The sequence below is a fragment of the Hypomesus transpacificus genome, chromosome 17 (genome assembly GCF_021917145.1).
Source record: "Hypomesus transpacificus isolate Combined female chromosome 17, fHypTra1, whole genome shotgun sequence".
Classification (NCBI taxonomy): Eukaryota; Metazoa; Chordata; class Actinopteri; order Osmeriformes; family Osmeridae; genus Hypomesus; species Hypomesus transpacificus.
Window position 1 is genome coordinate 6,158,470 of NC_061076.1, and position 16,046 is coordinate 6,174,515.

The window sequence follows — 16,046 nt, forward strand, 5'->3', positions numbered from 1 at the left end:
ACCGTACCCGCGATGAGCCCGATCCATTGGATGAAAGACAGACATTCCAACACATGCCCCTCCTCTGGACCACCTGTGCTGGCGTGTTTTTTTGTTTTTTTTCCTCCCTCAATGACCTCAAGAACAAAGACAAACACATGTTTATTTTCAGACTGTATTGTTCCTAGAGTCTGGGCCACCATCTTTTGTTCCAATAAATGCCCTATTCTGGGGGTGCAGGAGTGTAGTTGTATTCTTAGGGCATGGCAGTGGAGAAGTCAACGATGCAAAGATGTCTTACATCCTTAAATAGCATGTCGAATAAATGTCAACACAGCGGATCTACGTATATTCTACATGCTATTTATTTTGCAGTTTCATTTGCACTTATTCAATTAGCAAAATATTCTATCCAATGCAATGTGTTTAAGTGCAGCAGATAATCAAGGACTAGAAGCTCATAGTGCTAACGTAGTAGTGGTTAGTGTCAATAAACCATCTGTATTTTAGGCCATCCGGCAGCCCACAACAGGCACACACAAAGATGAAGAGGGAGAAAGAGAACATATGGTTATCTATGTTTTAGATGATGTACTCATGCTGCTGCTATGGTGTTTATGCCCCACCGTGGCCTACCTGTCACTTTCACTACCTTTGAACCTGAATTAAAAAAGAAAAAGGCTTTTGATTAGCACTGCTGTTGTCCACGCCACTGTAATTGTATCACGTCTATGTATCCAATCAATGCATCCCACAAGAAACAAGATAATGTCTATCAAGTTGGTCATATCAATATTAGTAATTGAATAACCTACGTGACCTGCATTTCCATCAACACTTCACTTTGAGCTGTTGTGGATTGTGAGTCCAGTACATGATATCCACATGAAAAAAGCTCGGAGCTAAGTAATGCTGCCACAGTGTGGTCGGTCGTCAAACTGAACAATGCTGAAGTCCGCTTTTTTGAGGTTAGGCTGTAACAGCTGTCCAGGCTAGTAGTGTCTAGTCTAATAAGTTAATTGTCTCAAATCTTGTATTTGATAAATGTTCTAAGATGTTCTGAGATTTGAGAATATTTTGCATTACTATAATTTGTACAGTTAACATGAATACATCTTTCGACATGGTTTTCTCGAATCTGGACGTTAATAACCTAATAACAACCTAAAGTATAGTTTTTTCCCCGGATAATGCATACTTCGCGTGTTTGTACCACATCTGCATGTTTTAACGTACAATTATAACTGGGTTGCTGTACCAGTATGACTGATTCCATTCAACCTAGACTATGACAGCTTCCGTGACGTAGCAAGGGGCGTGGATACTTATGAGGAAATGTGATGTTCCTACTCCATGCACATCAGCAAGCTTGTTCTAGAAGTTTCTCTTGTCGACGTGTTGAAGAGCGCATGAGGGCTAGACTACATTACTCACCAGTGTTAAAAAGTGCTCTCTTTAGCAGAGCGTAATATATCTGTAACATATCTTTACATAGATTCATATGTGTATTTAAATCGACAAGCTTGTTTGTAAGTCACTCAAAATACCGCGCACAGGATTTGTACAAGGAAGGATATATAGCTAGCAAGCCACCTAAGCCGTGTCTGCATTACTGTAAGTTGTGAAACAGTCAGGATTTCTCCTTCAACAATGCTTGCAAAAATTTAAAAACAAACAAACGGATTATTGTAATGGGTAAAGACTACTATAAAGTGTTGGGAATACAGAAAGGCGCGTCAGAGGACGAGATTAAGAAGGCGTATCGCAAACAGGCCTTGCGTTATCATCCCGACAAAAACAAGTCAGCCGGGGCAGAGGATAAATTCAAAGAGATTGCCGAGGCGTATGATGTCCTCAGCGACTCGAAGAAAAAGGATGTATTTGACAAATATGGAGAGGAAGGTAACATGTTTCAAGATTTCTTTTGGCATTGTACCCTTGCAAGCTGCCAGTGGTAGGCTATTCGAAAACATGGCATGAATAAGTTGTGCTGTCTTCTGTCAAATCTATTTTGCGTGACCTCTTATTTTAGGAATCTGTTGGAATGATTGTTATAGGTCTGTTTGAGCACGGTTTGGCTAACTGAATAACAGAACAGTTGTCACTGTTCTAAAGTTCGCTGGAACTTTCCTACTTGTTCTGTGTTCAGACCACAGTCCTGTAATAAATAAAAGTATGTGGAATACCTACATCATTGTAGAAACGTGTGGGCAACTGGTCTTGCAGTTCTAAACTGGCATTAAAAAAGTAGTAGCCTACCATTTTCAATATATGAAGTGGGGAAAGTAAAGCATGAAAAATGTGTGTTGTTCTTTTTAACAGGTCTAAAGGGGCCCATGGGTGGAAGTAGAGGTCCTAACTGCCAGAACTTTAACTACACATTTCATGGTGACCCACATGCCATGTTTGCCGAGTTTTTCGGTGGCCGCAGCCCTTTTGAACAGTTTTTCCCACACAATGGGGATAATGATATGGACATCGATGACCCCTTTGCTGCTTTCGGGATGGGGGGAATGGGTGGGATGGGAGGAGGGTTCCAGAGGTCCTTCAAGTCAAGACCCGGGGGCTCCTGTGGGGGACGGGAAAAGAAGAAGGACCCTCCAGTGGTGCATGAGCTGAAGGTGAGCCTGGAGGAGGTGTTCTCCGGCTGCACCAAGAAGATGAAGATTTCCCGCAAGCGCCTGAATCCAGACGGCTACACCGCGCGCAGTGAAGACAAGATCCTGACCGTAGACATCAAGCGTGGCTGGAAGGAAGGGACCAAGATAACCTTCCCCAGAGAGGGGGACGAGACGCCCGCCAACATTCCAGCGGACGTGGTGTTTGTCGTCAAAGACAAACCCCACCCTGTCTTCCGCCGAGACGGTTCTGACATCATCTTCTTTGCTAAAATATCCCTCAGAGAAGTGAGTGCCGGAGGCCTCCACGTCTTCAAACCTGCTAGCAATCCCATTGATGTAACCTTTGATACTTGAATCAAATGTCATGTCTCACAACTCATATTTATTGATCTTATTATTAGCCAACCACCCCTAAATGTGTCTGTCTGTCTCTGTTTCCTACCAGGCACTGTGTGGTTGCACAGTCAATGCCCCCACGTTGGATGGCAGGACTGTCACTGTGAGCTCCAGAGACGTCGTCAAACCTGGGCTGAAGAAACGCATCGTTGGAGAAGGACTGCCCCTGTCCAAGTGCCCTGAGAAGAGAGGAGATATGGTTCTGGAGTTTGTGGTGAAATTCCCCGAAAAATTGGGTCAGAATGCTCGTGATGCATTGAGTCAGATCCTTCCTCCTTGAATTAAAAGGTGGCTGTGAGAAAATGCCGGTTACCAGACAACCGCTCTACATCTCTAATAACATGTACAGCTCTAAGCTGCAGGCCCTGCCTCACCCAGGCCAGATGTTGGGATTGAACTCATTTACCAGTCAACAATTTGATTGAGTCTGGTTGGTATAGAGAAAGTGACGCAATAGGAGGTTATTGTTTTCAATAATATTTCACAATATCAGCATATCATTATTATCAAAATTATACTAATGCTTGATTATTCCCCAGCTTGATTTGTGTGATTTTCTATTTGACTGAGGAGGCGTGAAACGCTTTGGAGGGCCACAGATGGCTCTTCTCAATTGAAGTTTCTACATAAGGCGGTAGTTGGAAGCCAATTTAACAAAGACGATGGATGTGGCTATAAAGTGTGGGGCATTGAGATGAGGATGTCAGTGTGAAGCAGTGTCATGAAATGACGTGTGTGTTCAAACAGTTGTTTGAGTGCTTCCATAGCAAATGTTGCTGGCAACTTATGAACAATATCTCAGGTGCAAGCATGCCTGAATGTAGCTTGTATGGATCATGATTCAGAGCTACCTATATACATTTTGTGGTATTAGCTTACTATGCAGTGAAGTATATGTGAAACATGTTTAAGTTTGCTAGGAAAGCCTGAGAGCAAATTGCTGACATTTTGGAGAATTGTCCCTCCACTTAAGGGGGGGGGAGGCAAAATGGCAGGATTATTGTGTAGAACTCATAAATCCTGTTTAGCAGACTCAGAGTCTGAGAACATAGGGGAGGTTAATAGGAGCGTTATTTGCCAAAGAACTGTGTGCATGCTAAACATTCAATGATGAATGTGTGTGTGAGGCCTCTGTGGGTTGGGTGTAACAGAAAAGGGACCACCAATTTATATAAACTATTGTAGCAAGTTTTGACTTTTGTGGGACCTGGTTATAATTTGAGCACCATTATTCTTGTATTTGTCCAATACAAATGTATTCCCATTCTTCAATAATATTTGTGCTTGACTTTTGTAAATTGAACACAAGTCAGTGCCTGTTATATTTCGCTGTTCCCCTGCCTTTTCTTCTTCTTTTTAAGCTGTGAAATAAGCCCCCAAATAGTTTTTTTTCTTCCCCTGAGCTCTATGCAAGTCAATGTACAAAAATTATTGCTAACTAAATCAGGTTATTTCTGAATGTTGTTCAAAGGACAACTGACCAGCAGAACTTGAAGCTTAATTAATATATTTTAGGAAAAATAAAAACATTATTCTGAAATGATAGTCTCGTTAAGGCTATCTGCCAGTAGTTCCGTTTTGTTTTACCTTTGATTAGCTGTGGTTAAAATCTGTCATACAATTATTGGACTGTCTCACAACTTCAAGTACTTGAAATGTATGTTTACTCTAGTCTGACATCAGGTGGTGGAATATTGGTAACTACTACTGTCAATATACTGCCTCGTATAGATCATTCCACTCCAGGTGGAGTTTGTGTTCGTTCTAGGGGACACAACAACATGTGGCTAAAATGACTAGATTGTATCTATTTAAAGCTGTTCTTTTCGTTAAAAGATTAGATTTTTTTTGCAGATGTTTTACTTTTTATGGAAAAGTATTGTAATCCCACCTTCACATTTAACATGAACAAGTCCACCATTAGCACACCTGTTGTACTGGTTTGACCACTGGCATATATCAAATAAATGTAGCTATCTATATATAAACACTAACTCTTTATGGGTATTATTTAAGCTCCAAAGAGCTCTCTTGAACCATCATGTTTGTTTTTCAAATAAATTGTCAAAACAATTTGTGTGTCCTTATTAAAATTAATTAGTAGTCCTACAATGAAATCTATTCAACTCGTCTCATGCCAGACACACCTCATGAACAATATCTCCCGCACCGTTAGAGGGCAGCAAAGCCTTGTGAGGTGAATGTCGCTATTAGGACAACACAAGCAGTCAGACAAGACTAGGCGGAGGACCCATGCTGTTGTCTTACTAGCCTGTTAACGGTACATAGACAGCTAGCAGCATACACCGGCAGGGGCAGCCCTGTCTCATCAGTTAGCATTTTGATGGTTGGTGGCCTTTCATTAACTTTAACGGAATTATTACTTTTCACTGACCCTTTACCTTTTTTTTCTTGGACTCGCCTAGCTTGGTAGCCTAGGTAGCTAGACGAACTGGCTATCCCATGTCCCGCCGACCCTGGCTGGTAAGAATAAGATGACTGGCCTGCTATGTTTCCGGGCTACTGCTAGCTGGAGCAATCAGCCGCTTTGAGAAACTGGCAATCAAATGGAACCGCCGATTTAAAAGTTAAGATCCTCTTAGACGGCCAGGCCAAGTACAGTAACGTTAAGCTTTCTTGCTTGTTGGCTAGAGACTAGCTTTCTGGCTTAGTATTACCAGGCTAACATAATAAAAAGATAGTTGAATGCCAAGTCAGTGCTTGCTAACTAGCTAGCTACTAACTGTAGAGAGTTAATATACACGTTTTACAGCATTCGCAGCTACTAGCAAGCTAATAAGATCTTTTAGCAGATAGTAATACCTAGCTAACTTCAAAACCCAATTAATGTTGGGGTTAGGGATTCAACAGAAAGCCTGCTCTACGCGAAGGGAAGGGTAATCACTACTACTACTAGCTAGAGAAGCTAGCTACCTGACTCGGGTAGGTAGGCAGTACGATTTTTGCAAAATATGTTTTACATTTGGCTGGATAACTACTATCCATGTAACATTTACAATCAAGCTATCTATGTAGCCAGTGTCACATTTTGAGTTTATATCGCTCCAATCAAAATGGAATGTCATATTTTGGGGGACGAGCTGGCTAACAATAACATTGTACAGTAGCTGCTCGGGCGAATGTAAACGAGAATCTGTCTCTTCTTGACACACAGGTTGTAATGCTGGTCGAATAAAGGCATAGGCTACGCTGATCTGGACTTCTGCCTCGTCACCACCACAATATAAAACACAGTTCCCACCATCCCACTCAAATACAAAGACGGTCATTAACATGCCTCTTGGGCTGGGAAGAAGGAAGAAGGCGTCTCCATTAGTGGAGAACGAGGAGGCTGAACCAATTCGGGCGGGCCTTAATGTACCCGGGATGGACAGCTTGGATGGTAGTGGTGTGGGGTTGGGACAGGGTGCCACCCATGAGGGTTTGCCTCCTCCACCTAGCAGCCTGCGACCCCGCCTGATCTTCCACACCCAGCTGGCCCACGGCAGTCCCACAGGACGCATTGAGGGCTTTAGCAATGTGCGGGAGCTCTATGCCAAGATTGGAGAGGCTTTTGGAATCCCCCCTGCTGAGGTGAGAAGAAACAGCCAGCACATTTACTTATTTAATGTGCTTGTTGTCCGAGAACTGATATTCGACACGGAATGATCCTTTGAGCTCTCAATGCTGTGCTTGTTCCTCCACAGGTCATGTTCTGCACACTGAACACTCACAAGGTGGACATGGACAAGTTGTTGGGAGGTCAGATTGGCTTGGAAGACTTTATCTTTGCCCATATTAAAGGCCAAAGGAAGGAGGTGGAGGTGTACAAGGGAGAGGATGCTCTGGGACTGACCATCACGGACAACGGAGCAGGCTACGCCTTCATCAAGGTGGAGACTTAACAATGGCAAATGGGAATTTTTAAAAACCGATTGAGAAGATTTGAAGGCATACTCTAGTCTTTACACAAGCTTTGATTGATAACACAGCAGTCTTCTGTAGGTGACGACTGTGTGTCCCCCCCCCCCCCCCCCCCCCCCCCCCCCTTTGTTGGTTTCAGAGAATACGAGAGGGAAGCGTCATCCACCAGATCCAGGTCATCAGCGTGGGAGACATGATCGAGTCCATCAACGGACGGGGGCTCATTGGCAGCCGGCACTACGAGGTGGCCAAGATGCTGAAGGAGCTGCCCAAGGGGAAGGACTTCTGCCTGAAACTTGTGGAGCCCCTTAAAGCCTTCGGTGGGTTTCGGGAGCAAACCTAAATGAGTTAGCAGCATGGTGTTATTGATGGGATGAGACCTAATCATATACAAATGTTCAACACTTAAAATGAGCTTCTTCCAACCACTCGAACTGTAAACCATCAGGGTTTTGTGTGTGATTGGTGTACTGTGTGTATATATATAAGATGCCTTGACAAGCAGGGGGGCTTAGGAGAGAGAGAGTCGTGTGACACCTGTGTTTTGGGATGTGTTTGCTCTTGTTTAGACATGATCAGCCAGAGGTCTGGAGGGGCAAGATCGGGCTCAGGGACCCAGCTGGGGACGGGAAGGGGGACCCTGCGGCTGCGCTCCAAGGGCCCTGCCACTGTAGAGGAGCTGGTGAGTGCCTTAAGCATGACTTGACCATGAGCAGGGACGTCCGCGCTACAGGTCGCATGCAAACGAGTGAGTTCACGGGGCTTGTCCACTTTTGTTTTGCAGCCCTCTGCATTTGAGGAGAAAGCCATTGAGAAGGTGGATGACCTTCTTGAGAACTACATGGGCATCAGAGACAGCGAGCTCGGTAAGTGAGTGTGTGTGTGTGTGTGTGTGTGTGGGAGAGTTGACGCCAGAGCATATTGAAGTGTTAAAGAGCAATTCTCAGACTTTGTAAAGTCCTTTCTAATGAAAAGGTGAAGTACTCTGACCTTGATCTCTCCCTCCGTGCCAGCGGCCACAATGGTGGAGTTAGGGAAGGACAAGAAGAACCCCGATGAGTTCGCTCAGGCCTTGGATGAGACTCTGGGAGACTTTGCCTTCCCCGACGAATTTGTGTTTGACGTCTGGGGCGCCATTGGCGACGCGAAGGTCGGCCGGCTGTAACCGCGGAAACCGACGGGACCGGCGGAACACCTTGTGTGCAGTTCTGAATGGCTGTGGCGCCCACAACAAACAGCACTACTAGGAATCACCACGCTAGTCATATGTGTTTATTTAGTTTCGTATCATGCATTTTTTTCATTCTTTTGTTTTAGTTTTTCCTGTGTACATCTGCTATTTTTTTTTTATGTAGAGGGCACTTTTTTGGGAGAACATCTAGGGGAAACTATTTAGCTCATGTCTTGGAAAGAATCCACTGATCGCTTACTTCGTCTCACAGTATTATGGACCTGAACCTCGGATCAGACAATTGAATGCAGAACACGAGGTCCTTGTGTTGGAGCGATTAAGTGCATTAACGTCTCCCGGGCGGTCCAGGATCCAGGAGCAGGGTTGTGGACTAGAATGTTCCGTCTGACCACACCTACTTAACGGACGCCCAGGACCTCCTGTCCTCTTGCGTAAAGAAGACAGAGCACAAGTCAGGTCGGAGGCTCACAGGACTGTGGCTTAACACACGCGACCCTTCCAAGTTTCGTCCAACTAACTGTGACGTTTCACTTTTGCACTGTGTTGCACTGCGCTGTATACAACCTTTCCCCCTCCCCCCATCCCCGGCTGGCACTGTATGTCCCAGAGGAGGCCACCGTAGTCACTGCCCAGAGCTGAACAGCCGGATGGGCTGAACTGCATGGAACTTTGCAGTGAGAGGTGGTCGAAGACACGCTAACCCAGGACTTCATATAGCTCTGTTTCAGTCTCTGTTACAGATACTTTAATATGATTCTCACTAGCATGAGCTATTATGTTATCTTAATTGTGATTTCTGGTATATTTTTAATGTACTGTTGGTTATGTGAAGGAAATGTGCTGTGGATACTGAAGGTTTACAGTGCATTGGCACTCAATAATAATGCAAAGGTCAGATCTTCTTTTGCGGCTCCTCGCCTCGAAAACACTTGTGGTGTTTGCTGCAGTGACGGTGAACTCTAGAATTGGGCTGCACTTATCAGCCCCACACTGGATGGTCCCTACAGATCTGTCTTATGCCATACTCCAGAGTTGACTACAACTATGTGGACAGGCTACCTTGTATAAAAGATACTGTAGAATGGTAAGAATTTGTCCAATCCACAGAAAACAATGGGTTGGTAACCCTAACTGGGATCACTCTGTAAGCCTCAATTTTTTTAAGGAATGTTTTCATCCTGAGTTTCTTTTCTTTTTCTTTTTTTTATAAACCGTATATATAATATGAAGTGATGATGTGAAGTATGTGTCTTTGGAAAGTCACGATAGGGTTGGATACCTCGGTACAGACTTTGAGTCTGTAGAAAGGTCTGAACATGCTTACCATGTTCAAAGTGTCAGTATTTCCAATAAAGCACAATTAGGGACCAAATGGTCATGAAGTCAAGGATCTAAAATGGAGCTCATGGACCAATATAGTGAGGATGGAAATATATTGGAATAATATTATGCAGTTACAGAACATAACACTAATTCAATAAAGGCTCTGGTGTTTTATTGAATGATATAAATGAACCTGACCTCTGTCATGGTAGTAGAATAATCATACTGTTATCCAACCAAACTACTTCCTCAGTCATCTTGCTGTTGGTGATGTCATGATGTTTATATGGGGAGAAAAACATGCAAGTTGTTGATCCCAACACAAAGTAAGGAGACTTTTTGGTGTTACATTTTCAATATTCTTGCAGTCTATTTGTGTATGGACATTTCTGTAGTTAAGTTTGATGATTTTTGTCCAGTATTGTTGAAGTATATTTTAGATGGTAACTGTCATGCAATTGATACTAGACACTAACTGACTGAAGAGAAAACTTGTCATTGGGAGGACTTTATGTTACACTGTTTCATGTCTGATTATAATGGCAATAATAATGGAAATTATGAATCCTCACTCTTTCAGTTTAATACTTGAATATATCGCTATAGCTATATTGTTATATCCATTTATTCAGTCATTGACTGAAAATTCAAGGACATTAATGCATTTGTCAGCTGATGTTTTTGCACAGATGGACTGAGTCAACCTCCCTCACAGTGAAAATAATTCCTTCCAAGACAAACAAACATTTGACCCCTGTGCGTATTTTCCTCAACTTTGTGTGTGTTAGCATTCACTGCCATGTTCTCACCACTTAAAAATACATGAGTTCTAACTAGACAGCAAATCTCTCCCTTCAGGTGTCAGTGTTTGGACAGTAGAGGTAATGTAATATGGTGAGAAGGTCAGGCTGGTCTAGTCTAGGGTTCACCTCTAGGGCACCACCTTCCAGAGTGGAGAGATTTGTGGATCCTACCAGAATGATGGCTGTGTCATGTGGTATTCTGGGGCCATGAGAGGATATTTGAAAGAAGTTTGGTATCACACTTGGATGCCTGGTTAACCTTTTAACCTTGTTTACTGCAAACATGCCTGAGAGCTTTTCCTCTAGTGTTGCTGATCCAGACCTAGCCAGGCATGACGCTACTTTCCCTGAAACCCAGTCCGCTGAAGTGGGCGTGTGTCCGAGGGTGAGTTCTGGGAATGCTTGAAAAGATTGATTTATTCAATCTATCTCTGACCATACAGGTTAAATGAATAACACTATGCTTTGGGAGCATAGGCGGTGAAAAAGGAAATCGGGTGGAGATGAGTCATGTTCCTGTTCTTCAGGTCGGGGTAAAGCATGTGATCATGTGACCCCTTATTGACAGTGTTTGGTCCGCGACATTAGCAGTCCAGTCCCGGAGTCGCATGCAGATGCAGTAGGACAGGCAGCAGAACAGGAAGACTACCTGTTGACAGTGGAGCTTCTACAACGCGACGACACGTCTCCTTTTGTGACGTGGTCTTCCTCCAGGGGTCCCCGGTCATGGCGTCACGACCCCGTGCGTTCTCCCAGCCCGGGAAGCCCTCCTTCCTCCTGAGCCCCCAGGTGGGCCTGGCTCTGCGTCCGCGCGCCGTCTCCTCCAACTCCAGCTCCATGCTGGAGGAGGAGCTCTCCTGCCCCGTGTGCTGCGAGGTCTTCCGGGAGCCCGTGGTGCTCAAGTGCAGCCACAGCTTCTGCCGGGCGTGCCTGCAGCAGTTCTGGAACAAGAAAAAGGCCCGGCGCGAGTGTCCCGTGTGCCGGACCAAGTGCTCCCTGACGGAGCCCACGGTGAGCCTGGCGCTGAAGAACGTGGCGGACACCTTCCTGAGGGAGCGGCAGCTGAAGGGGGGGCTCTCGGCTGGGGCCGGGGGACGAGGGGAAGGGAGCGCGGAGGAGGAGCACTGCCTCGCGCACGGGGAGATTCTCAAGCTGTTCTGTCTGGACGACGGCGAGGTGCTGTGCTGCGTGTGTCACACGTCCAAGAAGCACCAGGGCCACCGGGTGTGTCCCCTGGAGGAGGGAGCACAGGACCTCAAGGTGAGGAAGTCGACTTCATCGAGTCTGACTCGGAACATTCGCTGATGTTCACTGGTGACGGTTTGGTTGAACCCAGCATCTCGAAAGTTCTCTCTCTCTCTCTCTCTCTCTCTCTCTCTCTCTCTCTCTCTCTCTCTCTCTCTCTCGCTCTCTCTTGCTCTCTCTCTCGCTCTCTCTCGCTCTCTCTTGCTCTCTCTCTCGCTCTCTCTCGCTCTCTCTTGCTCTCTCTCGCTCTCTTTCTCTCTCTCCCTGCTTTCTCGGACAGAAAGAGCTCAAGGAAGAGGTGACGCCTTTGAAGAAAAGCCTCCGCCGCCTCTATGAAGCCAAGCAGGAGTGCGATGACACAACGGTGCACATCAAGGTATCAACAAACACCACGGGAGCCTCAGTGCGTCTAAAGTTACGCCAAGCTTTGTTCATGTGTAAACAAACCCAGGGTCGCCTTTAAAAAACACACTCCATGGCTTCAGCTTCACGGTCACCGCTTAACACTGCTCCTGACCTCGAGAAGCATCTCAGTCACAGTGTATTCAATGGGGAGGAGGAGTCAGATGGCTGAGTGGTTAGGGAATCGGGCTAGTAATCTGAAGGTTGCCAGTTCAATTCCCGGCCGTGCAAAATGACGTTGTGTCCTTGGTTGGTTGTCAGAGATGTGCTCGGTGGAAGCCTTGGCCTCCTTGTCAGGGATATTGGACTGGTAGTTCATGTGTCCAGTGACCCCGTGTGCTGACGTTGCCAGAGCCAGACCCAGCAGACGGAGATGCAGGTGAAGGGGGAGTTCGAGGTGCTGCGCCTGTTCCTGCAGAGGGAGGAGGAGGGCCGGCTGGCGGCGCTGCGGGAGGAAGAGGAGGAGAAGAAACTGCTGCTGAGGAAGAAGACGGAGAACATCACCCGAGACATCCTCGTCCTCTCCCAGGCGGTCATCGCGATCGAGAACGAGATCGCGTCGAGCGACGCTCTCTTCCTGCAGGTAGGAGGAACGGGACATTCGACCGGAGTCCTTTTCGGTGTGTTTGGATCCTGAATGACCTCTTTCTTCTCTTTTCCCCCCCGTTTCAGAACTACAAGAATACAAAGCAGAGGTGAGTGCTTTAGCAACCAGAGCCCTCATATTGCTGAAAGCAGTGTTTATGTTGCGTGCCTAATGGCTGTACGACTCCTGGCAGAGTTCAGATCTCTCAACAGGACCCTGGGAAGGTTTCGGGTGCTCTGATCAACGTAGCCAAACACGTCAGCTCTGTCAGATTCCAGGTCTGGGAAAAAATGCTCGACCTGGTGTCCTACAGTACGTATTTCATTTGGTTGACTTTTCCAAACTGGCTTCGCACGCGTCCGATCAACCGTTCCGAACCTCTCTCTTTTACACTCTCTTCCTCTCCTCTTCCCCTCCACCTGTCCGTGTCTCCCACCTGCCAGCCCCGGTAACCTTAGACCCCAACACGGCCTACTCCTGGCTGTCTCTGTCTGCGGACCTGACCGGCGTGACTAACAGCGGCGCCGTGCAGAAGCTGCCCAACAACCCGGAGCGCTTCGACCATTTTGTCTTTGTGCTGGGCTCCGAAGGCTTCACCTGCGGACGCCATGCCTGGGAGGTGGAGGTGGGCGGCAAGCCGGACTGGATGCTGGGCGTGGTCAAGGAGTCCATCAACAGGAAGGGCCGCATCTCCGGCTGCCCCGAGGGCGGCTTCTGGATGATCTCCCACTGCGAGGGGGAGTATGCGGCCATGACCCGACCCAGCACCCCTCTGCAGCCGGGCCCAAACCTGCACCGGGTCAGGGTGCAGCTGGACTACGACTCTGGGGAGGTGACGTTCTCCAATCCCGTAACCATGGCACCTATCTATACCTTCAACGACTTCTTCACTGAGAAGATGTTCCCCTTTTTCTGTCCCGGGGCCAACATCAATGGCAACAACCCTGGCCCCCTTAAGATCTGCCCAGTCAAAGTGGCAGTGTGGAACAGCTCCACCTGGTGATGTTAAGTACTCAACTGTGTCATTTAAGGTCTGGGACACCGACCAAGGAAGTCTGTTTGGTGTAAAAAATATATATAAACTGACAAGCTGTAATGAAAAGACGCATTTCATATTTAATGGTCCACTTTTCATTTTGGGGCCTTTATCTTTAGTAATCAGTTTTGTTGAGAATTGTGATATTGTTTCTTTCCTTTATCATGATCTAAATATTTTACCAAAATGTGTTTATTGGGTAAAGAATATCAGAATTAATAATCAGGAAATAAAACAAAACTGAATTTTTGTTGTATTTATTTATTTATAAACATTACAGGACAGTTCAATGAGTTCACCAGGGCAGGACTTTGCCTTTATGGTCCATGAAGGCTCCGTTCTGCTTCTCAGAGAGGGACTCCATCACGCGCAGAAGTCCCTCCACACTTTCTGGTGCGTCTATCTCCCCCTGGTGGTCATAAACACACATTACATGTGTCAGCTCAGAAATAGATCCGCACAGAAGAGCCCCTCAATAACAATGGTTTCCCAACATGTCTGCTCCGCTAGTTAAACACTTGCCCCATGTCATTTTCAAATCATTAAAGCCGTATTTCTTGCCACATCCGAGTCAGCTTGTGGATGTCTTTTGACCTGGCCTGAGCCCTGCCTGAAACAGTACTTGTTAAACACATGGATGAGGTCAGTTGAAACAGTCCGACTCACCCCCTCTCCTCCCATGTCTGTGCGAACCCAGCCAGGGTGCAAGTTAACAAACAGAATCCCATCCTTCCTGAACTCCTCCACTGCACACATGGTCAGCATGTTCAAACCTGCCTGAGAGAGAGAGAGACAGAGAGAGAGAGAGAGAGCGAGCGTGATAAAGGGTGGAAAGGAGGAACAGGAAAAGAGGAGGGAGGGTGTCAAAGAGAAGAGGATGCAGGACAATAGAATCGACTGGATAGTCATGGCTGTGAAAAGGCCGGGTGAGGTAAGACTCTGAGAGAGAGACAGAGATAGAGAGAGACAGAGAGAGAGAGGGAGAGAGAGACCGCTGGGTGAGAGTTCGTCTCACCTTGCTGATGCGATAGGCGAAGGCGGGGAAGAATGAGTACGTTTCTCCAACAGAAGCCATGGATGCCAACACAGTGGAAATGTTGATAACAGCTGCCTGGCTGCAGGACATCCCTGGCTTCCCACTGGCTTTGGCTGCTGTCCGTAGATAGGGCAGAAACGCCTAAGGAGGGCCAGAGAAAGAACAATGAAAGTAAAAAAAAAAAGGAATCAAATGTTCATATGTTTACATGTGCAACAGTGAGTTCCTTGGAAACTCTCTGATCTCCTCACTTTAGTAATGTTCATGGGGCCCATCACATTGGTGTTGAAGGCAGACTGCATGTCTTCAGAGCTGGTGGACTGTATGGTGCCATGGGGCAAGACCCCCGCGTTGTTCACCAGCATGTTGAGCCCCTCCTTTCCCAGCAGGGAGCCCACCCGCTGGGCAGACTCCTTAATGCTGCAGGGGTCCGTGGCGTCTGATGGAGATAGGGCAACGTTACGACTCACAAATGGCAATTGGGACTCTTACACTAAATTACAGCACGCGCTAGGTTAATCAGAGGGTGAGAGAGAGAGAGAGAGATAAAGAGAGAAAGTAAAAGTAAAAGTAGATAAGTGGTTACCTAGACGAATGACGGAGATGATTTTAGGGTGCTTCTTGGCCAGGTTTCGGAGATTCTACAAGACAAAAGGTCCATGGTTACTCACACTGGGACGTTTGGGCCAGCTTACCCACGCTGCTCGAGAAGGGGCTCCTCTCACCTCAGCTTTGGGACCCTCTGGGTCTCTGCAGCAGGCGAACAACTGGCGGACAGGCTGTGGAGCCTCCATCATCTGTTTGACCATCTCCAGCCCCAGGCCTCGGTTTGCTCCTGTGATCAGGACGCTACGGGCTTTAGTTGCTGCCATTCTCAGTGTGTACCTCTGCCTCAGTAAAGACGACGTGACTGTGGAATGGACTCTTAAGAATTGAAAATGGTCTATTTATGAGAGCTGAGCGGCTGGATGTTTATTCGAAATCTGGGCGACACCCTTCACAAAGGCAAACAAGATTCAAGATGTATGCTATGAGTCATGCATCGGCCCTTAAAAAATTGGGTGCGTGGACAATGGGTTTGGACCAAACAGGGTTCCACAGCTAGGCTGTTGACATGAAGTGAGACTCAATAGATAAACCGCGAAGGAATCCTGTGTTTGGCGAGGAACATCCACGAGTTCGACTAAAAGCAGCACGCCAGAGTAAACACGGCTGATAAATAAATAGAGTATGTAAACATTTGAGCCGAGAGAGAAATGAAGGGGGTCAGGGAAGGATTCTGGAGACACGGGGGGGACGCGAATGGAGAGAATCTGCTGCAGAGAGGGACGTGTCGGCGGCTTAATCACCGTGACCACGTGTTATCATGGGCGAACAGTCCTGTCGAGATAAAGATAACAAGTCTTTTGTTCGTCGCTCTGTAAGAGGGCCTAGGTGGCTGGAAATGCAAGTCCATGCATGACATAAGTGGGTCAGTCTAGGGGATGAAGTGGCCCTTTGATG

At 46.6% G+C, this 16,046-nt stretch overlaps 4 protein-coding genes across 9 annotated transcripts; 3 read left to right on the top strand and 1 right to left on the bottom strand.

The window, feature by feature from the left end:
- Nucleotides 1-1,317: 1,317 nt before the first annotated feature.
- On the top strand, nucleotides 1,318-5,069 carry dnajb1a (DnaJ heat shock protein family (Hsp40) member B1a). The gene is made up of 3 exons (XM_047037428.1): nucleotides 1,318-1,881; nucleotides 2,302-2,885; nucleotides 3,046-5,069. Exons 1-3 carry the CDS (start codon nucleotides 1,671-1,673, stop codon nucleotides 3,274-3,276), a joined length of 1,026 nt encoding a protein of 341 aa, XP_046893384.1. The 5' UTR covers nucleotides 1,318-1,670; the 3' UTR covers nucleotides 3,277-5,069.
- A 141-nt stretch (nucleotides 5,070-5,210) lies between these two features.
- On the top strand, nucleotides 5,211-10,006 carry gipc1 (GIPC PDZ domain containing family, member 1). 6 transcript variants are annotated; one of them, XM_047037435.1, is made up of 8 exons: nucleotides 5,211-5,277; nucleotides 5,423-5,583; nucleotides 6,172-6,590; nucleotides 6,704-6,889; nucleotides 7,060-7,240; nucleotides 7,490-7,602; nucleotides 7,705-7,786; nucleotides 7,934-10,006. In XM_047037435.1, exons 3-8 carry the CDS (start codon nucleotides 6,291-6,293, stop codon nucleotides 8,083-8,085), a joined length of 1,014 nt encoding a protein of 337 aa, XP_046893391.1. In that variant the 5' UTR covers nucleotides 5,211-5,277; nucleotides 5,423-5,583; nucleotides 6,172-6,290; the 3' UTR covers nucleotides 8,086-10,006. The 6 variants fall into 6 exon arrangements, with proteins under 6 accessions (XP_046893391.1, XP_046893389.1, XP_046893387.1 ...); XM_047037433.1 differs by having other exon boundaries at nucleotides 5,423-5,480; XM_047037431.1 differs by having other exon boundaries at nucleotides 5,218-5,939.
- Nucleotides 10,007-10,270: 264 nt separating this feature from the next.
- trim35-12 (tripartite motif containing 35-12) lies at nucleotides 10,271-13,752 on the top strand. Its single transcript, XM_047037427.1, has 6 exons — nucleotides 10,271-11,498; nucleotides 11,764-11,859; nucleotides 12,238-12,468; nucleotides 12,558-12,580; nucleotides 12,665-12,783; nucleotides 12,915-13,752. Exons 1-6 carry the CDS (start codon nucleotides 10,965-10,967, stop codon nucleotides 13,472-13,474), a joined length of 1,563 nt encoding a protein of 520 aa, XP_046893383.1. The 5' UTR covers nucleotides 10,271-10,964; the 3' UTR covers nucleotides 13,475-13,752.
- A 50-nt stretch (nucleotides 13,753-13,802) lies between these two features.
- Nucleotides 13,803-15,542, bottom strand: LOC124478989 (C-factor-like). Its single transcript, XM_047037437.1, has 6 exons — nucleotides 15,269-15,542; nucleotides 15,130-15,184; nucleotides 14,795-14,982; nucleotides 14,523-14,684; nucleotides 14,174-14,284; nucleotides 13,803-13,916 (listed from the first exon to the last, which is right to left on the bottom strand). The coding sequence occupies exons 1-6, from the start codon at nucleotides 15,413-15,415 to the stop codon at nucleotides 13,803-13,805; spliced, it is 777 nt and encodes a 258-aa protein (XP_046893393.1). The 5' UTR covers nucleotides 15,416-15,542.
- Between the last annotated feature and the right edge of the window lie 504 nt (nucleotides 15,543-16,046).